Raw genomic sequence first — 23,797 nt, 5'->3', positions numbered from 1 at the left:
ACTGATGTTTTTCTGGTGCTGCAGTTTTCCTGCTTTAAAGGTGTTTTTGTACATTTATCAAGACCAAATGACATTATTATATCATCTGAAAAAGTTTTGACAACTTGCAGTTGTACTTTCAGTTCCTCATCTAATGAGCTATCTAGTTTAAAATCATCGACAAAGAAAAGATAGAAGTCTTTACACTTTGTAGTTTTCTAGGAGCCAAATTATAGCCATGGCCTAAGCTGTTAAGTAGACATGCCCATCTTTGAGAGGAGGGTGATGTGCAGTTAGAGGCACACATGTGAGATGATTTGCCTGGTGGAGACCAGGGAAACGACAGAGTACTGCCTTCTGTGGGTAGGCAGTGCAGTCTGGCTGATGCCACTCTCCTGTGGATGTGAGGGAGAGTAGAAGCTCTAATGCCCACAGCATGCCCCACCACCCATGGGCTGCTGCTGAGTAGGCACAAGTGGGAAGAGTAGGAGAAAAAAAAAAAATAAATAAATAAAAATAAAAAAAAAGCTCAAACCATCTCTGATAGCTGCCAACATGATGACGCCTCTTGGCTATCCCCCCACTCCTGGCAATGGGGGAATCAAAAGGGCAGACTGGCCGAGAGGATGCTGATGACTGACAGGCAGGCAGCAGTGACAAAGAGAAGCAAAAAAAATCAACTTTGTTAAAGAATAAAACAGTTACTCAAAATGCAATAAAAACAAAATGGCTGTTATCTACAGTACTGCAGCAGCGACAACAGGTTAATCAACATTATGTGAGGACAATACAAGTGGAATCAGCTGAACTATTTTGAGAATGCTGGAAAAAATATGGAACTGTTACTGGAGGGATGTCACTCTTCAAAAACATTGTATTCCTTTTTTCTATTTGTGAAAGCTAGTTCCATCACTTCTCATTCTAAAACTCTGCCATAAACTTAGGAGTGTGCGTGTGTGTGTGTGTCTATATATAAACTACTGAAATGAAATCTACTGTAAATCAGACCCAGTCATAACTGTTTACCTCTTCTTTAATGGGCTAAGTATGAGAAACTTAAAGTACTTTCTTAGTAATAGGTTCATAGGTTCATAGGTTCATACTAGGCTATCTGCCCGAGGGCATTTACAAGCCTAGCCCATAGTTTTGTGGCTTACGCCACCCCTTTAGTATGGGGAACTATACCCATTATTTTGCTGTGCCTCTGTCGAGCAGTGACACTGAGGTAATCCCTGGGGTATATCTGCGATCTCCCATCCATTGGTCAAGATTTCTCTTGAACAAGGCCAGCGAGGTGCTCTGCCTCACATATACCGGGATTTTGTTCCACAGCATAGGGAGTCTTTGGGTGATGAATCTATCCCTCCAGCACGTCCTATTAATAGCCGTGTCGAGGTTTAAGTCTCCCGCCCTTGTGGCTCTGACGGATCTAGATTTTTTGAGGTGAAGCATATTCATCAAATCTGGGTTTGACATGGCCTTGTATGTTAGGCAAAGGTCACCTCTGAGCAAGCGGTAAGCGACTGAATAGAGCTGGAGTTCTTTCAGTCGGGCAGCATAGGACAGATGTTTGAGACCCTTTATCCTTTTGGTGAGGAACTTTTGTGGCCTCTCCTGCTGCTGCGAGTGTCGGGTCAGATACATTCCGAATGGGGTATTGTACTCAATCATTGGTCTGATGAGTGATGAGTAAAGGGAGACTATGACCTCCCTTGATCTAGATCAGAATCCCTTCATGATAAGGTGGGCAATGTAGAAGGTCTTCCTAACTACTTTAGCTACATGGGTGTCGAATGACAGACTACTATCAACCTGGGTCCCCAGGTCCCTGATAACTTCTTCTGTGCTCAGTGGATTGCCACCTATTTGGTAGCTAGGGGTAACCTTGTTTTTCCCGAAGGGTATGACTATGCATTTTTTGGCATTTAACTTTTGGCCATGGCTCTGGCACCAGTTATCCGTTTCTGTGAGACCCTTCTGAAGGATATCTGTGTCAGATGTGTTTTCTACTATGGCGCCCAGTTTGCAGTCATCTGCAAACTTTGTCAGCCATAACCCTCCTGTGTTTGCTTGTACTTCGGAAAAGTAGATGCCAAACAAGAGTGGGCCCAGGACTGAGCCCTGTGGTACACCACTTGTGACAGGCTTTGAGTCTGACATGGCGCCAGCAACTCTGACCCTGTGGGTTCTGTCACTCAGCCAGTTTGCAACCCATCTTGTGATGTATGGGTTAACATTTAAGCTGATGAGTTTTTCAATGATACCCGAGTGGGGTATTGTATCGAAGGCCTTCGCCAGATCGAGGTAGGCTGTATGGACTGCCTTTCCCTCATCAATGGCTTTGGTGACTGTTTCGAAAAAGGCAACCAAGTTTAGAAGGCATGATCTGCCTTTGACAAAGCCAAACTGGGATGGATCCAAAGTCTGCAAATTCCCTATGTCTTTATTTATGAGGTCCATTATGATCCTCTCCATGGCTTTGCAGATACGGCTTGTCAAGCTAATGGGCCGGTAATTTCCAGGGTCGGTGGAGGCACCGCCTTTGTGAAGTGGGACCACAGTTGCAGTGCGCCACTCCCTGGGTACGTATCCAGAGGTAAGACTATGATTAAACAGCTGTCCTAGCTGTGGGTTTAATTCCTCGTTGAGTTCGTGGAGCACACAGCCAGGGACACCATCAGGTCCCATGGATGCTGTGTTTTTTGCTTTGGAGAGAGCAGTTCTCACTTGGGCGTTGGAGATGTTTGGGGGGCTGCAATCGCTGGTATAGATATCTCTCCTTCTGGGGAGAAGTTTGCACTGAACCTGTCAGCCAGTATGTTGGCAATGTCTGTAGGATCAGTAATCTTCACATCATTTTGAACTACTTCTGAACATATCTGGGAGTTTCCTCCCAGGTTTCTAACATAGCTAAAGAAGGCCTTATGATTGTCTTTTGAGTCTTTAGCTATTTTTCTCTCAAAATTTGCTTTGGATGATTTTATGAGAGCTCTTAGTTTTTTACTTATAGTGATCAAGGGTGTCTTACCTTTTAAGGATTTTGCTCTATCTTGTAGTAGCTTCCTCCTTTTGTTGTAGAGTTTGTTTATGGCTGGGGTCCACCAGACTGGACGCTTGCCTTTGGTACAAAGAGTCTTTGTTTTGCTTGGGATTGCCTTATCCATGCAGTCCTGCAGGTGCTGGTAGAAGGCATTTGTAAGTGATTCAGCGGCATGAGTACTGTTTTCCCGGCTCGGGGCCTTAAAGGAGACCACACTAGTCTTTAGAAGTGTCAAGTGGGCTTTCGAGAAGTTCTTTGCTGTGGCCTTTTTTATTCCAGGTGGGGTGGGATGAGGTCCTCCAGCGAGATTAGTTTGTGATCTGATCTCACCAGTGAGGGGTATACTTCCGGTGTTGAACATTGTGCTCCCATGTTCGTGATGAGATCAAGTATGTTTTCTCCTCTTGTGGGGATGGTGACTAGTTGTTCCATGGCATTTGAGTTTATGAATTCCAGGAACTTTTGGGCTAGGGTGTTTGGGCTTGAGTAGTGTTCCCAGTCTATATTAGGGTAATTGAAGTCACCTAGTATGATGGTGTTTGGTGATACATTTATCCCCTCTAGTGTTTTCAGGAAGGCCATGTGAGGTTCCTGAGTTTGTGAGGGTGGCCTGTAACATGCTACAATTTGCAGAGCAGTCTTGCCTATGGTTAATTGCACCTGGATGGTCTCCGATGCATCATGCGTTGACACCAGTCTTGAGGTGTGGGTGTCCTTGATGAATATGGATACCCCCCCTCCTTTCTTGGTATTGTCCGGGTTTTGGGGCCGGAACGCATGATATGAGGTAAAACATGATAGTGCTGGGGTGCTCTCAGGAGCCTTGAACCAGGTTTCTGTCACATCACAGACATTGATGTTCTCCATACTGAGAAGGGCCTCGAGTGCGTGCATTTTGAGATTTAGACTTCTGGCATTGAGCAGCATTACCCTTAGTTTTTTTCCTTTTTTGTGTTCTAGGGTGGTAGGTTTAGAATCTGAGCCTTGCCTAAAAAGGCACTATGGGGTGGCAAGAGCCTTTGCCAATATCCGGAATCCCAGGGTGACAGGTGCAAGCCGTCCCTTGCGAAGCAGCGTGACTTGTCCAGCATGTCATCCCAGGCAGACAGACATTGGATCCCCTTTGAATGACACCAGAGTTTAAGCCAATTGTTATAGCTGATCATCTTATCTCTGTATTGTGGCATCATTCTTGGTGAAGGTAGGATACTGCTCAAGGTCAGGGTCATACCTGCCTGGGCTACATAATCAGAGAGCTCCTCAATGTCTCTTTTCATGTAGTCCAAGGAGGTACGTCTCAGGTCGCTTTACACCAGCGTGGACAATGACTGAGTCGATTTGTACCTGCTGTTGAGAGACCTGAGTGCTTGCGTTATGTGGCGGATTCTAGCGCCCGACAGGCAGCTTACTGTGACCTTCTCCTTACTCAGTCTGGTGAGCGGGACGCCAGTGTGTCTGACTATGGAGTCACCAATGACTAGTGTGTCTGGCATTGTGTTTGGCCTTAAGGGCTGTGACTGTTTGACACTCTGACTGTGAGGTCTATGTGTTGCAGGTGTTGTGTTCTGAGGTGGTGGTTGTTTGGGTGTCTGCTTTGGTGGCCTCTGCTGTTTTGGTAGATTTTTGATCAGAGCCTCTGAGTATGTCTTTGTGTGTTTATGTGTATGATTTGAGGTTGTGATGGTACTATGTGAGACTGGGTCTATAGTGTGTGTGGTAACCTTCTCCTCCTGACTGGTCTTGCCAGTCCTATGTTGAGAGAGCTCAGCCTCCAGTTTGGCCGTATAGTTGCATCTCTCGCATGTATTTGTGTTTTGTGGGAGGAGGAGAGGGTTGTCTGTGTACATGAGGCAATTGTAACATTGCCTCAATATTCCCAGGTTCACCAGCTGAGCAGGAGAGGACACTAGCAACTGATCCCTCGACATGCTAGAAGGACTAGACAAAAAAACTTTAAAAGAGATTCCGGGGGACGTGGGTGACCGAGAAATGGGGGGTTGTCTTTTTGGGGTGCTATCTATAAGAGTGCCGTATCAAGGTAATAAGTACTGTAGGAGCAAGTGCTAGGTTTAACAGATAGAGAATAGTCTACTTGAAGTCAAGTAGAGATGATCTTTTTAGTTATAGGATACGCTGATTAGATCAGTAGTATAGTTCGAGGAAGGTAGTTTTAAGGGAAAATTTGAAGAGTGGACTTTAGGTAGCCCGAATAGTTTAAACCTGCTTAACCGACGCTGCCCTAGTGTGCAACGGTGGCAACTCCGCGCTAAAGCGTGCTTTATAGCAGGGGGCTGGAAAAGACAGGAAATGACCCAAAATGGCCAATAAACTACAAGTTACTGCCTTAAACCACTCCTCTGAGGACAAACAGGCAGCTCAGTACTCCCTACTCCCACTAGTGAGTAAAGAAACTACCCCTTGACCAAACAAGGAAAATGGAGAAACACAGGAACCAAGACAAAGCCCAGGGATCAGCAAATCTGATCACTGGAACAAACTATTAGGAAAGTATAGAAAACAAGAGTATTTTTTTTTTTTTCAAGTTTTTTTTTCTGATAGGCAGAAAATACAATAAATGCTGTGTTTTTCGACTAATTGCTATCAAAAGCTAGTACACTTGAGTGTATTAGCCTGTTGTTTAACTTTTAAGCAAAACTTAAACAAGCAAGTGCAACAAACAATTCAAGCTATTAAAAACAGTAAAAACAGGTAATAACAGAATAAAACAGACAGAAATAGCAATCGAAAGGCTTAAAAAGTCTAAAATGCAGAAAAAAATACTTAGAATCTGGAAAGTTTGTCTTTTCTGGTCTCTGCTGCTCTAGGAACTCTGCTGGACACCACGAGGAGCTGTGCTGAGTTCTCTATAGCCAGAAAAGCCCGCCAAAGCGTGCTTTATAGCAGGGGGCTGGAAAAGACAGGAAATGACCCAAAATGGCCAATAAACTACAAGTTACTGCCTTAAACCACTCCTCTGAGGACAAACAGGCAGCTCAGTACTCCCTACTCCCACTAGTGAGTAAAGAAACTACCCCTTGACCAAACAAGGAAAATCTTCTTAAATGAGTTCAAACACATTTTTTGTCTTCGAAGTTTAATGTAATTGTTAAATCCTGCAAAGGAATCTGAATAACTTTCTCTTCCAAGCAAAACAAACACTTTAAATGATATTATTTTAGGGTAAATGGTCACTCACAATAACCAAATTCAATAGAGGAGAAACCACTTAACTCAAAAGCAACCTGCAAAGAAAAAAAGCACCAAAGCTAACAAACACCATGGTAAAAATTATACAATATTTATCAATAACAATTATAAAAAATCATCAAATGTAAGCGACTTTAGAAGGCACAGAGGACACATTTTTCTGCATTACATTAGGACTACAATGAATAACATTTCTTGAAACTGTATCAAGCAAAAAATGGTTCTTATTGGCAAGAAGCATTGAAAATAACCCTAGAGGGCCACAATAAGACCTCAAAGTATAAATACATTCTTACAGACAAAATTGAGAGCATGTGCTTGTATTCTAAAAAGGCAGCAGGTGCACTTCCCACCAAATAAAAACAGAAATTATGGAAGATAATCTTAACAATGAAAGTTAATGGAACAGAAAGAAGTTCAAACATTCTCCACAAGAGATTTAAGCAATCCACCAAAATGACCTGGTAGATCTAATACACACGCTGCAGTTTTCAATTTAATGAACTACTTACACTCAGGAAGCTCTAGGAAGAAGTGGATGTAGAGGTTGTTGTATTCATAACCTTGTGCTGAAACTAAAAATAAAATAATTAATAAAATGTCAGTTAGCACTGCTTGTGAAAAATTACGATTATATATCAATACTAATGGAGAAAGTTGACACAAATGACATATACACCACATCCTCTTGAATAATACCTCTCAATCTGGAAACATCAAAAATCTGGACAAAGGCCCATGAAAAGTAGGTACAACTGGCCAAAAAACAGGGCACTGATTAGCATAAAATTTGCACACACAATAATGTAACCTCACCCACTCTAAAGGAATTGTGGGATACCATTACCAACATTAAGACTGAAGTCACTAAATATTAATAACATCTGAATTCCAGACTTCATATCTTTCAGAAAATACATAATGCAAAACCTGTTATCCTAGCAACTATCGGAGTTTACAGGAGCAATATTTAAAATATGTCCCTATTTTTGGGCCTTTGTCCTACCATTATTTTTGGCTTTGTCCAGATTTCTTGCTCAGAGATTGAGGAGAGGTATGCCTTCACTCAATGTTTATATAAAAATAAAGGTTTAGACCCAAGTCAAACTCTCAACTCACCCACATCCATTTCCTGGCGCAAACAATTTTCTGTATTTTCTTCCTTACATCCCCTCCTTCACGAAAGTATGCACTGCACTCTACTTCATTAGTTGTGCAGAACTATAATCTTATAGACACTGGTTTGAATCACTATATCTGACAATTGGACATGAATACAACTCCACTTCTCCTGTAGCAACTGTTCCAAATGCTTGAAACCATTAATAGCCTGGCATATAATTTCTTCTTAACACTCTGTTTTGCTTTTGTGTTAACAGTTGTGGGTGCATTTGGAACAAGTAAGGTATGCTCTTCAGATACACAACTGCAGCACTAATGAGAAGGAAACACAAATACCAGCTGGGAATGTGCAAGGGGGATAGCTTGGTAATCCAGATTTGTTTGGTTTGTTTTTAAACTTCAGCAGGTATTCTGCAGTGTCTTTATTTTGAATGCTGGTAAGAGACAGGAGGTTGCTTTTGTTTTTAAAATACTGCAGACGTATTTTTATTTTGAATAGTTCTTAACACCAATTACAAAGTAAGGGCTAAATCCCATTAGTTACAAACAAGGGCACAATAAGCAAGAAACACTTACTCAAGATCATCTCAACAACAGAATTGCTTTTTTTCTGCTCACTTGCCTGTTAAGTGTTAACTGCAAGAACAGATGGCTTACAGAATTTTCCCGCTCACAATTTTTCTTTTTTGTGAGATTAATTTCTTCACATAATGAGAAGCTGTGGAGCTGGTATATAAAATTTCTGGGGTGCTGCCCCTCTGAGAAGATGAAAGATTTATATTCAATCATGTTGAGTTTTCCCAGGTATTTCAGCAAGTTATATCTCCTGGAGGAGACAATTAAAAGAGGTGAGCTGCAAACAGCCCTCGCTCTTGACTCCATAACTTGACGCCCTCACTTTCCACTGAATACTTTAATCAAATGCTTGTAAAAAATAACCAAGGTGTCCAACAAGATAAAAGCTCAACTCCGGTGCTACTTTCCAAGCGATTTATTGATACAGGCGAAATACCAAAGTAGATAAAACCAATGTAACCAGATAAATGCTCTTTCCACTACAATGCGTTTTCGTCCTTACACCAGTCAGGAATTCATCAGATAACAGTAAAACATTTATTAAAAAAACCTTAAATACCCTTTCTCATTTAAAATAAACCTATCAGGTTCAGTGCATTCCACAACGTCAAATCAAGTTTATACATTCATTAAACATGTAAAATATCAGTCTAAAGTATGTAAACCTTGTTAACTAATAAATATGATACAAATTTGAAAAAGTCTTTACTTCTACTGTTAGTGCTTATTATTTAAAACAATTTCAAGTATGTATATGTATTAAAAAACTTTTATGCTTTAAAATTGCTATAAAAACTAGCATTGTATTCTAATAACTTGGAAGACATAGTAAAATGTGGTTAGGGCTGCCCTCCAGTGGCTTGACAAATTATTGTTAGTAATTCAAACCTCTGCAGCTCTTAATTTTAATATTGGGGTTAAGGAAATATGCTCATTTAGTCCTGGTAATCTTGTGGCATCCAACTTAATTTGCCACCATAGTTCTCTATAACACAACCATTCTTCCCATAAACACCCTCTCAGTTCTTTTTTAACCTGTTCTATTACGAAGAATTGAAATTTTCCACTTTCACATCGTTTAAGGTGTTTATATAATGCATTAGTCTCTATGGACTTCAAAATTTCATATGCATGTTCATATATTCTCCTCCTCAGAACTCGTTCGGTTTTACCTATGTAAAATGAACTGCATTGTACCGTCGCTTTTTGGACGACATAGTGATTTTCTGGACAGGTGGTATGGACAGATTTTATGCATTCACGCAATATTTAAACAATACCACCAAGTTTCGAAATTCACGTATGCCACCTCTAGAGAAAGATTGCAGTACTTGGACATAGAGGTTTACAAAACAGAAAATGATTTTGAAACCAAAATTTACAGGAAAGATACCTTTTGTAATTCTTTTCTCCATTTTACTAGTGCACATCCCCCCCACTGTAAAAAGAATATTGTCAAAGGACAATTCGTGAGGGGAAGTCGAATGACGTGTCTTGATTATGACTTCATTCATGAGTGCAATTTATTAGAGAAAATGTTTGGAGAAAAAGGGTACCCCAAGGATTTTATTAATGAGATCAGAAGTGAGGTTGAACATGGTAGGACATCTAAATTCGAACCTATTAAGGGGAAGCAAATACTGAACAACGGACTACAAACTATACAGAGAGATATTGGAAATAGAGATATCTATGAGAAATCACTGATTATGGAATATAATATGCCAAACATTAGAATGGCAAAAATATTCCAGAAAGAATGGGCTAGATTTTCAATATTGACTGACATAGAAAACATTAAAAAATCAATTCCCAAAGTGGTTTATAAAAACTCATGGAATATCAAAAAAATCTTGGAATCTCACTCTAATACTAATACAAATAGTAAGGGGAGGATAACAATAGATGGACGTAGGAAGAAAGGAAGCTTTAAATGTGGTCACTGCAATCAATGTGAATTTATGATTAACAAGGACGAGGTTAACATTCCTAGTAGAAATACAACAATTATGAGTAATGATTATTACAATTGTGAAACTAGAGGGGTGATATATTTAGCCCAATGCTTAAAATGCAGTTCATTTTACATAGGTAAAACCGAACGAGTTCTGAGGAGGAGAATATATGAACATGCATATGAAATTTTGAAGTCCATAGAGACTAATGCATTATATAAACATCTTAAACAATGTGAAAGTGGAAAATTTCAATTCTTCGTAATAGAACAGGTTAAAAAAGAACTGAGAGGGGGTTTATGGGAAGAATGGTTGTGTTATAGAGAACTATGGTGGCAAATTAAGTTGGATGCCACAAGATTACCAGGACTAAATGAGCATATTTCCTTAACCCCAATATTAAAATTAAGAGCTGCAGAGGTTTGAATTACTAACAATAATTTGTCAAGCCACTGGAGGGCAGCCCTAACCACATTTTACTATGTCTTCCAAGTTATTAGAATACAATGCTAGTTTTTATAGTAATTTTAAAGCATAAAAGTTTTTTAATACATATACATACTTGGAATTGTTTTAAATAATAAGCACTAACAGTAGAAGTAAAGACTTTTTCAAATTTGTATCATATTTATTAGTTAACAAGGTTTACATACTTTATACTGATATTTTACATGTTTAATGAATGTATAAACTTGATTTGACGTTGTGGAATGCACTGAACCTGATAGGTTTATTTTAAATGAGAAAGGGTATTTAAGGTTTTTTTAATAAATGTTTTACTGTTATCTGATGAAGTCCTGACTGGTGTAAGGACGAAAACGCATTGTAGTGGAAAGAGCGTTTATCTGGTTACATTGGTTTTATCTACTTTGGTATTTCGCCTGTATCAATAAATCGCTTGGAAAGTGGCACCGGAGTTGAGCTTTTATCTCGTTGGACACCTTGGTTATTTTTTACAAGTCTAGCAGTGGTTATTTCTACTTTCTTAATCAAATGCTTCCAACAGTTACAACTTCTGTGGGAAACTTAACACAGTGTAAAATCCAACTGATGTGGCCTCCAGCCGCTCCACCCATTATATTTCTAAGAAATATGATCTTTAAAATGCAAAGAATTAGGGCAAGCACAATGAGGACTGCAACATCACATAAGGTGTAGATAAAAAGAGAAGAGGTACAGGAAGAGCAAGGAGTTTATATAGTAAATATAGAGCAAGAGACTAAGGATAAGCAGGATAATAGAAAACCAGCATGCCCTCTTATACGTCACCAAGACAGATAATACAGCAAGACACCAGAAGCCAAGCAAAGCCATCAAGTTTTTTTTTTTTTTTTTTTTAAGCAGCACAAACAGAAACCACACACTTCTGCAAGTTAGAAGAATAACATGAGGCTAGTATATATTTAAAAACTACAAACATAAAAACAGTCTGTACTGCAAAGAGGACTACTAAAATTCCTGCTTTTCACCACCTTCTTGTTAACGGATACAGGCAGTCGTGTTATCCCTTCCCATGTAACAGAAAAGTGCCAAATGTCCCCTTCACACTAATGGATGGTTAACATCTCCCTAGCTGCAGTACCACCCCCCCCCCCCATCCAGCCAATGGATTTAAGCCCCCTCAAACGGACAGCTGTTTAACTAATGCTGCAAGTTTGGTCCTCAACTGGATAACGAACGGTGCCAAAATGTAACAGGTCAGTGATGGTTATCAACCTTATACAAAGTAGCTTCCCTCTTTAACTGCATTATTTAGAATTTATAACACAAACTGACTGATCTGTTGTATTGTGCTGAAAACCATGGCCAGACCAATTTCCAAATTTGTATATCACTGTTATCACACCTGTGCCAATGAATTACAAGGGGCTCATTAGCCCTTTATTGGTGCTGCATGCTCCCTTGCTGCTGTTCATTCACATCCTCTACAAGCTGTGTTGTGTGCACACCACGAGCTGCTGAATTTGCCATACACACAAAAGAGAAGCCAATCCTTCCCCCTCTCTTTGTTATGTGCACATGTACAATCCTCATGTCACACTTTCGTGAGCTGCTGTATTTATGCTCTCTCACTTATTCAGCTACACCTATGGCTATGTTTGTTCAGTAAACTGTTAAGAAATCATTAGGGAGCGTGCAGTCACACTGATACGCTGTGTGATGACGTCGCCAATTGCCATAACTTAAAACTGTAAAAAAAAAGAGGAATTGAAGGGGCCACTCAGAAATTCTTGGCACCCCATCATTTTGCCCTCAAAACCAGAAATACTGAGGAATTTGGTATGGTTGAGAGGTATGTCTTGAATGTGTTACATCCAACAGTAAATCATACTATAACCCATATCCCATCAAGGGATATTCCATAATTAAGGAAACTGAAGTGAACAATATTTCATAATTGACTGAGATGTTCTCACTGGTTCTGAAATTCAAAAGTTAGGAACCAATGATATAACCCCAGCTCTGAAGTAAAACAATTATTCTTACTAAATAGTAATTCAGTTTATCTAATTATCCAAGACTGCATTTTAAATAACTGGCAATATAAATACAAGTCAAAGAAGACGAGCAAATCAAGGCTAGGATTATGTTTCTGTTTTAGGTAAACATCTTCATTATTTACTCTTGACTACTTCTGCCAACCAGATACCTGAAAGATGAAGATAATGGCTTCATTGGGAAGTCAACACCTAGGAAGTGCTGCATACCTAACTAAGGTCTATCAAGTATGAAAACAGCTGTGGCTTTCCCTTCCTTGGCCCAGCTATGCCAAGAAAATGAATAATAAGGAGGAAAGGTAGAAATTTAAAGTTATTCAGTCACTTTTAGTAACATGAATGAACATTTCAGAATAACATAACAGCCATCAGTTCTCATTTGCTAAGTGGTCCAGATAACTGTTAACTATGGAAATTGCTTTATCAAGCTCTATTTCCTTTTTACCCCTTCAAGAAACTTACACTTTAGTCCTGCCTCTTAAAACTCCTGAATCATGCACTTGCTTCAAACACAAAAATACTCTGTCTACCCAAAGTATATTGGCAGAAACTCCATACCTACATATTATTGTCAACACACTACCGACATCTGCAAATGAAATGGTTGTCTTTCACTTATCCTGAATGGGCTGCAGCTGAGAAAAGTACAGTTTTGTACCTACCATAAATGTAGATGTCCGATAGGTATGCATCTGCAGTCCTAACATATGGGTTGTCCTGCCTCAGGCAGCCCTTCGGTCGGCCGGATTCCAAAGTCTGGGTCTGGCCTCGGCTGATGTCGCACTTCACCCGACGTCATAGCTGCTGTGGTATAAAGGCATCAGCCGACGCCATTTTCCTCAGTGTTTCTTGCCCCAGATGCCAGGTGCCCTCTAGGAAGGCTAAATTTGGATAAATGCAAATAATTCCAAACAGTAGAGAGCAAAATTATATATATATATACATATATACAAAACAAATACACCATAATAATTTCCCCCAGCTAGCTAAAAGAGGGATAGATACCCTAGGAATACCACAGAGGGGAAGGAGGGTGGGTAATCCTGACTGCAGATGCATACCTATCGGACATCTACATTTATGGTAGGTACAAAACTGTACTATGTCCTTCAAGGATGCATCTGCAGTCCTAACATACGGGTAGAATACCATAGCCAAACTGGGGGAGGAGGCACTAAGATATAGATGGTGTAGTCAAGATCCCTTGCAACACAGCAGTTGCAAAACCTGCTCGGGATCTGGAGTATAAAGGGAGGGTATAATGCTTGGCAAATGTATGCACGGAGCTCCAAGTAGCAGCTTCTAAAATGTCTTTGGTAGCCACTCGTAGGAAAGCTGTAGTGGTGGCTGTAGCTCTTGTGGAATGAGGTCTGATATTTTCAGGAGTTGTCTTTCCATGAAAAGAGTAGCAAAATCGGATGCAATTTCCTATCCATTTTGAGATTGTCTGTTTTGAAATTGCTTTTCCTTGCATTCCTGTTGCATATGCTACCAGAAGTTGGTCAGTTTTTCTGTTGGTCTTAGTTCTGTCCAGATAGTAGCGTAATTGTCTGTGCACATCCAAGGTATGTAGCAGTCTTTCCCCCTTGTTCTGTGGGTTGGGGAAGAATGTAGGTAAATGAACCACTTGGTTCAATGATACTCTAGAGACCACTTTTGGCATAAAGGTAGGGTTGGTTCTCAGAGACACTCTATCCTGATGGAAGATAAGGAAGGGCTGTACTGCCATTAATGCCTGTAATTCAGATACCCTTCTTGCTGAAGTGATTGCTAGCAGGAAAGCAGTTTTCCAAGACAAGAACTGCAAATCTACTGTTGCTGCTGGTTCAAAAGGGGGGAGTGTCAACTTTTCCAGCACAAAGTTGAGATCCCATGTAGGTAAAGGTGGTTTCCTTGGAGGGTTTACGTTTTTGATTCCTCTCAAGAACTGAGTAGAGGATGAGAGAAGACAGGAGGATCCATGTTGTATTCTGCTGAGATTGCTGATGCATGAATCTTAATGGAGGAGTAGGACAGGCCATTGTGGAACAGTTCTGCTAAGTATTCCAGGATGTGTGCTATGTTTGCCAATGAGACATTTTTTCCCTTTGCTGCACTCCAAATGAGATATCTTTTCCATTTGGCTGAATAAGTTTTCCTTGTGGAGGGTCTGCGAGCCTCCAGGATAACGTCCTTAACCCTCTGAGATAAATCTGGGTTATTTTGTTTTATGCAATATTCCAAGCAGCTAGCTGCAGTGTTTTCAAGTTTGGATGTAGGATCTTGTAATTGTTCTGTGTTAGAAATATGGGACATAGAGGTAGAGGCCATGCGTGTGTCCGAGACATGCTTCTCAGTAGCGGGTACCAATGTTGCCTCGGCCAGTCTGGAGCTATCAGGATTACCCTTGGCTGATCCTCTTTGATCTTCAGTAGGACTTTGTACATCAAAGGAAGAGGTGGGAATGCATATGCTGTCAGGTTTTTCCAGCTGAAGGAAAGGGAGTCCACCCTCCAAGCAAGTGGGTGGTATGCTCTTGTGCAGAATTTCTTCAATTGGTGGTTGTGTGGGGAGGCGAACAGGTCCATCTCTGGTAGTCCCCATTTCTTTGTTATGGTTTTGAAGATATTTGGATGCAGCATCCATTCGTGAGCATCCGTGGTAGTTCTGCTTAAGGTGTCTGCTAGTGAATTTTCTTTTCCTGGTACAAATCTGGCCTGAAGTTGAATGTTGAGATTCAGGGCCACATTCCACAGGTCCATTGCCATCCGGCATAGAGGGTACGAGTGTGTACCTCCCTGTTTGTTGATGTACCACATGACTGTGGTATTGTCCGTCCTTATCAGCAGGAGACCTTGTTGAAGGAATGGTCGAAATGCCTGGATTGCATGTTTCACTGCCAGCATCTCTTTTAGATTTATGTGTAGATTCAGCTGGTCTTGGATCCATAGGCCTTGTATGCACTTGTCCACCATGTGTGCCCCCCAGCCTAGGTCTGAGGCGTCCGTGGTGATGGTCTGGATTGGATGAGGTTTGTGGAAAGGCAGTCCTCTGTTCAACTGACAGGCCTGAGCCCACCACTGGAATTCTTGCTTCAGGCATGGAATTATTGGAATCGGGGCTTCTAGACTGCTTGTGTTGAGACCATACATTCCTTAGGTACCATTGCAACTTTCTCATATGCAGCCTGGCATGCGGAATCAATATTATGCAGGATGCCATGTAACCCAGGGCTTGCAGGACTTTCCTTGCAGTAAGCTGAGTTTGTGTTGTTAATGTCATGAAATATACTGGTAGTTGCTTTTGTTTTTCTTCTGTGAGAAAAGCCATCTGAGTTGATGTATCCAGTTCTGCACCCAAGAATGTTATCCTTTGGGATGGTACTAGTCTTGATTTTTGCATGTTGACTGTGTATCCCAAGGCTTGCAACAGTTGTATGACCTTTTCCAAATCTTTTGTTAATTTTGCCTTGTTGTCCGCTTGTATTAGGCAGTCCTCCAGGTATGGGTAAATTTGAATTCCCTGAAGCCTGCAATGAGCAATTACTGATGCCAGGCATTTCGTGAATACTCTGGGCGCAGCAGATAAGCCAAAGGGCAATGCTGAGAATTGATAATGCTCTGATCCTGCAAGAAATCTGAGGTGTCTTCTGCAATCTGGTCATATAGGGACGTGCAGGTATGCTTCCTTGAGATCTAGAGTCACCAGCCAAGACTCCTTGCCCAGCATGGGAAGAAGTTGCTGGAGGGTCAGCATTTTGAATTTTGGAACAATGAGGTATGTGTTCAGAGCGGACAAGTCGAGAATAGGTCTCCATTGATTTTCTTTTCTTGGTACAAGGAAAAGCCTGGAGTAAAATCCTTGGCCTTGTTCCATAGGCGGTACCTTTTCTATAGCTCTCATCCTTAGCAAGTTGTTGATTTGTCTTAGAGCGTCTGTTTTTTGGCTTGGTGGTAGGTTTGGCATTCCTGTCTTTTTTGGTAGAGTGTGGAAGTGAAACCTGTAGCCTTTGTCTATTGTTTGTAAAGTCCATTTGCCTCCTGTAATGTAATGCCAGTTGTTGGAAAATAAAGCTAGTTTTCCGCCCAAGGGTGCTTCCAGTTGTTCCCTGGTAGGCGGAATCAGAGCCAAGTCATTGTGTCTGCCCTGTGGAAGTGGTTGTAGTTGAATCCGTGGCAGTACTTCTCTGGTTCGTAGGTTGCCACTGACGTCCCCTGTAGGCACCCCTGGATTGACCTCTGCCTCTTGGGCATCTATTTCTGCCTCTCTGTGCTCTGGAGGTGTCTGGAAAGGACCAATTCTTCGAAGGCCAATTTCTGCTAGTACTGGAGGAATGGCTAAAGGCCTATGCTGTGGTAAGTGTAAGAAAGTCCTTAGCCTTTTCCTTGAATCTGAAAAATCCTGGCCCTGCCATTGAAAGTGTTCCCTCATAGCATGTAAGGTTTCCCCAAAAGAAAATTCTTCAGGAGGAGAGGCAGAAGGAATGGAGTCTTCTGCATCAGAATCCTCATAAGGAGAATATGGGCCTTCCTGAGGGTCTGAGATATCCGAGTCATCCGAGGAATAGTCTGTAGAAACAGGTTCCGGGGGTTCAGTCCTAGGCCTCTTATCTGGAGGGGGTTGAGAGGCCCTGTCTGGGTGAGGTTGGGATCCCCTGATCAAAGAAATGAGATCCTCAGCCAGGCTGAGCATTTGAGAACTAGAGGTAGGCCTGTGTGAGGGAGTTTTAGCAGGTAAGGCCTTAGAAGATTTAGCTGCTTTAGCCCTGGAAAAAGCCTTGATAGTCATAGATGCAGGGGGTCTAGCAGCCCCACGTGCAGGGGTAGATATGTCTAAAGGAATAGAATCTGACAAATCCTGGGTGCTTGCTTCTGTAGGGGCAATTTCAGTAGCCGATTCAACCATGCTCTGTGAAGCCTCGGCTATCGGAGGCCTGCTTTCGGCCGAAGGAAGAACCGAGGACTCTGTTTCAGCTGAAACCGAGACACTCACGGTTGGCCTAACCGTGGTTTCAGCCGAAACCGCGGACCGCGAGTGTCGGTCCTTTTCCTTGCGCTTTTTAGCTAATTGTGTAGTCGGAGTCTCCGACGGCATTTTGTATGCAAAAGCGGGACCAAAAAACTCCTCTGCAAACTCCGACCGACGTCTAAGCGTCCGTCGGTTGAAGGAAGCACAGGCTAAACAAGGTGATACGTCGTGGTCCAGGCCTAAACAAGGAAGGCAGTAAGAGTGGAAATCCTTATGAGGTATTTGTTTCCCACAAGTTAAACAATTATTTACTTTGTCTGACATCGGCTGAGGCAAGAAAGAGTCCCCAACGGGGTACTTAGCTTTTTAGAAGTCTTCGGTAGTAGAAATCTCTGGATCTGACCGACCGGCACTTGCGAACAGCTTCTGCTTCGGGCACCGCGCGGCAAGAAAGACTGAGGAAAATGGCGTCGGCTGATGCCTTTATACCACAGCAGCTATGATGTTGGGTGAAGTGCGACATCAGCCGAGGCCAGACCCAGACTTTGGAATCCGGCCGACCGAAGGGCTGCCTGAGGCAGGACAACCCATATGTTAGGACTGCAGATGCATCCTTGAAGGACATCTAATTGTTGCAATTTTAAAGTTCTTTCTTAAAGGGCTTCAGAAACAGCCATCTGTTCCAAATGGAATGCTACCCACGTATCAAAAGAAAATTCTTTGTTTTCTCTCAAAAAAGTGACACAGCCTGACCTATAGAACAAACAAAACTTCTTTAAATTATGGTCACAACAGAGCTATCTTCAGTTACAAAACTCCCACTTCAATGTGATCACATCATTCCTTAATTATCTCTCTTTATATAAATAAAATAATAAACTAGATTTTATTAACTTATTTAGCTCATTTTCCAGAATTAGAGCTAACCCGTCTACCTGCAACTTTTCTAAGCCAGCTATAACATCTTGCATAATCCATATGAGTTTAACTGTACAATTCACCACATCTACCTTTATCAATTTACTTCTCGTGTAAGACAAATACTTTCCTTATCATGAGGAGATTGGGAAACATTTTGGGTATCTCACCCATGACATACAGTCCCAAATGAAATACAAAAGACAGTTTACAGTACAGACATTTTTAGCACTTATAAAATAAAGTAGTTCCAATGCAGCATTCATATGCCTGGTCTATGAGAAAGTGAGGTGACCTGCTCAGACTGATGACAGTATGCAAGAAGGAGCTGACTGAATTTAAAATCATTGCCGAACTAGGAATATACTAAGGTGCAGAATCTATGAAAAAGATTATTCACATCCTGTAAGGCTTCTTTCTTTAGTATCGCCCATGTATCAGCTTTTCAAAGACCCAAACAGCTTCTGAAGATAAACTTCCCATCTTAGCAGAAAGGTGATTCTACGTCCATAGTTCAAAATGGGGCAGTGCGTGCTCTGATCCTGGAACGGGGCAGTGCGTGCTCTGATCCTGGAACGGGGCAGTGCGTGCTCTGATCCTGGAACGGGGCAGTGCGTGCTCTGATCCTGAACGGGGCAGTGCGTGCTCTGATCCTGGAACGGGGCAGTGCGTGCTCTGATCCTGGAACGGGGCAGTGCGTGCTCTGATCCTGGAACGGGGCAGTGCGTGCTCTGATCCTGGAACGGGGCAGTGCGTGCTCTGATCCTGGAACGGGGCAGTGCGTGCTCTGATCCTGGAACGGGGCAGTGCGTGCTCTGATCCTGGAACGGGGCAGTGCGTGCTCTGATCCTGGAATGGGGCAGTGCGTGCTCTGATCCTGGAACGGGGCAGGACATGCTCCGATTCTAGAATGCTGTCAGAGGCATTTAAAACATTTCTCCTCATATACACACTAGTCAATGAAAACACCAGCCCTATGACTCTTAAATAATTTCTGATTCACCCTCTGGGTTAGAATTTCCTCTTCACTTCAGAAATCATACTGTGCTTAGTAAGATTGTTAAAAAAGCTCTTACATAAAATTTTCACCATTTGCAGACCTCATTGCAGCTGGGCTCCATTCCAGCATTGTACATGCCTGCAATAATTTTACCTTTCCTGTTCTTCTTAATTACATTATTAATCTTGTATTCTCCAGTGGTGGTGCCTTCAATGGTCTAAGGAAAGATGCTCCATTTACTCCCATATCAGCATTTCTAACTCTCATCAAATCTCTCTCTCTTTTTATTTGGCTTTTATTTTAACATTTGTTAAACAGTTACGTGGGTTGGCCCGACCCTTTTCAGACACAGCCTGGGTGGGCCACAAGAGAACAGGGACATATAACATAAATGTACTGTATTTATCAGCAAGCATGTTTGTAGGAGGAAATTGGAGTACCCACAAGAACAATGGTAGCATATGCAAACCTGTCTTTAGACAAAAAAAAAAAAAAAAAAAAAAAAAACAGGAGTCAGGACTGAACACTGGACCATGGCACTGTGAGAAGGAGATCTTTCCACTATGCTACAATACTACCAACTACACTCTGAACACTTTGTTATTCTTGACGTTGCAAAGAACCTAATGTAACTAAAGCAAGATTACGGTGGGGTTTGCCAGTATATTCTCCAAGTCTAGTATACACAAACTAGAAAACATTAACAGCAGATCTAATTTATTTACATTTATCAAAGGCCTTTCTTTGATCCTGAGCCACATTGGAGTTTTCCCGAGGTGATGGAAAGAGTGAAAATTAAAGTTGTTATTCTGTGGGTTAGGAATTGGCTGCGTGATACAAGCGATGTGGTTGGAATAAGAGAGATGAATATTCAGACAAAGCAACTATGAACTTTAGAATGCTTCAAGGTTCTGTTTGGGGGCCTTTTTGACTTAGTTTGTTCATGTCCACATTTCTTTTCTCTAAAGATGTTTGTATGACTTAAATATGCAGATATTAAAACTGGGTCACTGGTCAGGAATATCAATGAACACTACACCCCGCAAAAGTATGCAGATAGTATACATGAGTGATAAACCTATAATGGATTATAATTCCAAAAACTTAGTATGATACATTTTGGAAAAAAAACTAACCACAGTTACATACACAATAAATCAGAACATTATTCCAGTTGGGTCACCTATGAAGGACCTAGGTGTGACTATTGATGAAAAATTACATTTCAGTAACCTCACTACTGGTGTTATACACAGATGTTATAGTACTAAGAAAGATAACTTGTGAATTAGTAGTAAGGGCAGTAAAGTGATGATTCCGCTATGCTTTGCCTTTATTAGGCCACATATTGATTATGGTGGAGTTGCAAGTATATTCTCCAAGTCTAGTATACACAAACTAGAAAGGATTAACAGAACATTTTACAAAGCAAGTATACGGCCTTCAAAAGAATATAATATTATATATATTATAATATTAGGACAGAATAAAGGCTCTGAAATTACAGTCTGTGGCATACAGATTAATGAGGAGAAAACAAAAGTTGTGTACTTACCATAACAATACATCTGTGTTGTCTTCTGTCCAGTTCAGCCTGTGGGTAATTGGATCCAATGCTCCACTCTTCTATCCTCAGATTAAGTTTGCCCCAAACCACTCCCCCTGAAAAATATATCAGATCTGAGTAAAGTTAACAAAATAGCAAAAGGTAAGGACCCATGCAGGGTGGCTCATAAACCAGGCTGTCAGACCAGTCAGGAGCACTTGACTAACAACCATGACAACTTGGGGAGGGGGTTAGGAGAGAGGGCTGGTTGAATTGAATGGAAGACGACAACACGGATCTATCATTATGGTAAGTACATGACTTTTGTATCAGATATTATCTTTTCCATCTGGAAAATCCCAGGGAAGCCCTAGGAGAAAACGTTCCATAAAATGGTGGAACTAAATGAAGCCCATGATCTTGACTGAACAACCAGTTTGTAATGGGAAACAAAAGTATAGGTGCTACAAAGTACAGTTGTGTACACATACCATAAATGTAGATGTTAGAGTGTATTCACTGTTGCAGTCATCACATTTGGGTTATCTGCCTACAGGTAGCCCTCAGTCGACCTGAATACCAGAGTCTTGGGATTTCTGTGTTGGATGCTGTTGCTTCTTCCATGATGTCAGGTCTTTAGGGGTATAAAACATGCAGCCGATACCGTTACATCCGTTTTTCTTGCCCCAGATGTCAGGAGCTCCCACAACAGGAAGCAATTACATGGTGTGGAACACCCCCAGTAGAAAGTAAATACCAATGTTATAAGATATGGCCAAACAAAGAAGAATAGGTAGAAGTATAGAGAATTCAGGGGGCTGAAGGGTGGGTAACCAGGACTGCAACAGTGAATACACTCGAACATCTACATTTACGGTAAGTGTACACAACTGTACTATGTTCTTCGTGTTTCACAGTTGCAGTCATCACATTTGGGTTGATTCCCAAAGCTGAGGATGGGTGGTGGCAGTCAGGAAGCATTAGGGCTGGCAAGCAGGCCCTGTAAGAATGCTGTGGCAAATCCAGCTCTGAATTTAGAAAAGATAAGTAAGTGGTAATGCTTGGTGAAGGTGTGTACAGAGCTCCAGGTTGCAGCTTCCAGGATATCCCTGGTAGGGACTTCCCCTGAGAAATGCTGCAGAGGTTGATGCAGCCCTAGTGGAATGTGTTCCGATTCCCCTGTGGGATAGGTTTCCTATGGTGTTTGTAGCAGAAATGGATGCACTGTGCTATCCATTTAAAAATGATTTGCTTTGAAATGGCCTTGCCCTCTTGCCCCTGTAGCAAAGCTGACTAGCAGCTGGTCAGATTTTTTGAAATGTTTAGTCCTGTCCAGACAGAAACTAAGCTGCCTGTGCACGTCCAGGAAGTGCAGGATCCTTTCCCCTTTATTCTAAGGATTAGGGAAAAAGGTTGACAAATTAATGGATTGGTTTAAAGTCACACTAGATACCACCTTGGGCATAAATGATGGGTTAGTCCTGAGGGAAACCCTGTCCACATGGAAGATAATGAAGGGTTTCATGGCCATAAGGGCCTGCAATTCAGAAACTCTTCTTGCTGAAGTGATGGCTAGAAGTAAAGCTGTTTTCTGGGAGAGGAATTTTAACTCTGGGTTCAAAGGATGGAAGTGTGAGTTTTTCCAATACAAAGTTAAGGTCCCAGGCTGGAGAGGGAGCTCTCTTGGGGGTGGCTCAGTATTATAATAAGCTGAGATGCCAGAGGCATGAATCTTAATTGAAGAGAAGGATAGGCCTTTGTGGAGCATTTCTGTTAAGTAATCTAGTATGTGAGGTGAGCTGGGCACAGTTGTGTCCATTCCTTGAGACTGGCTCCAAGAACAGCATCTTTTCCACTTTTCTGAATGGGATTTTTTAGTACTAGGCCTCCTTGCCTCAAGAATGACATCCAGCACCTGTTTACTGAGGGTTGCTGGTGAGTTCAGGGGATGAGCCAGGCTGCTAGGCTCAGGGTTTGCAGCTGAGGATGCAAAATCTGGCCCTCCTGCTGGGACAGCAGGAAGGGGGGGTCTGAGGCAGGTGCCATGGTGGCAGTACTGTCAGACTGCACAAAAGTGGGTACCAGTGCTGGCGTGGCTAGTCTGGTGCAATCAGGATTGCCCTTGGCTTGTCCTGTTTGATCTTTAGTAGAAACTTCGAGAGGAGGGCCAGAGGGGGAAAGGCATAGATTGAGAGTTTTTCCCATGTAAAGGACAGGGCATCCACTTTCCAAGCTTGGCTGTGGGGAGTTCTGGTGCAATATTTGCTCAATTGATAGTTCTGAGGGGAAGCAAAGAGGTCCACCTCTGGTGCCCCCCACCTGTGGGTCAGAAGCTTGAATGATTTTGGTTCCAGTTTCCACTCGTGTGGGTCCATTAGATTTCTGCTTAAGTCGTCTGCCAGTGAATTTAGTTTGCCTAGCAGGAATTGAGCTTGCAGGTGCACTTGATTGCTTATGGCTGTGTTCCACAGAGCCATGGATAATCTGCAGAGTGGGTAGGCATGGGTTCCCCCCTGATTGTTTATGTACCACATAACTGTGGTGTTGTCTGTCTTTATCAATAGTTGCCCTGGAAGAATAAGGCATTTGAAGGCTGTCAGAGCATTCTGTTCAGCTAACATTTCTTTTTGATTGATATGCAGGTGCATTTGCTTTGGGGTCCATTTGCCTTGAATACATTGTCCTGCCATGTGAGCTCCTCCATGCATAGTCTGATGTTTCTGTTGTTAAGGTTTGGGCGGCAGGGGGTTGAGTGAAAGGGAGTCCTTTGTTGTGGTAGCAGGCCTCTGCCCAGCAAAGGAACTCTGCCCTTAGGCAAGGAATGATAGGAATCACTGTTTCCAGGTCCTGAGAGTGTTGACACCATAGACCTTTTAAGTACCATTGAAGTTTCCTCATATGCAGTCTTGCATATGGAATTAGTAGAATGCAAGGGGCCATGAACCCTAGGGCTTGCAGTATTTTTCTTGCAGATAGCTGGGTTTTGGTGGCCAGTAGATTGAAGTAGTT

The 23,797-nt window shown here is 41.9% G+C and overlaps 1 protein-coding gene across 1 annotated transcript in view; it reads right to left on the bottom strand.

Moving 5' to 3' along the window:
* The window catches only part of MKS1 (MKS transition zone complex subunit 1), a 1,448,767-nt gene that overhangs the window by 675,737 nt on the left and 749,233 nt on the right, over window positions 1-23,797 (bottom strand). Inside the window, exon 11 of the mRNA XM_044054835.1 lies at window positions 6,739-6,801. Coding sequence (XP_043910770.1) covers window positions 6,739-6,801 — 63 coding nt within the window. The remainder of the gene's footprint in view (window positions 1-6,738; window positions 6,802-23,797) is intronic.

The sequence above is a fragment of the Protopterus annectens genome, chromosome 13.part0 (assembly GCF_019279795.1).
Source record: "Protopterus annectens isolate FY-2018-M chromosome 13.part0, PAN1.0, whole genome shotgun sequence".
In the NCBI taxonomy this organism is placed as follows: domain Eukaryota; kingdom Metazoa; phylum Chordata; order Ceratodontiformes; family Protopteridae; genus Protopterus; species Protopterus annectens.
Note: the sequence above shows the minus strand (reverse complement) of the source record. Positions and strands in the feature narration are given on the sequence as shown.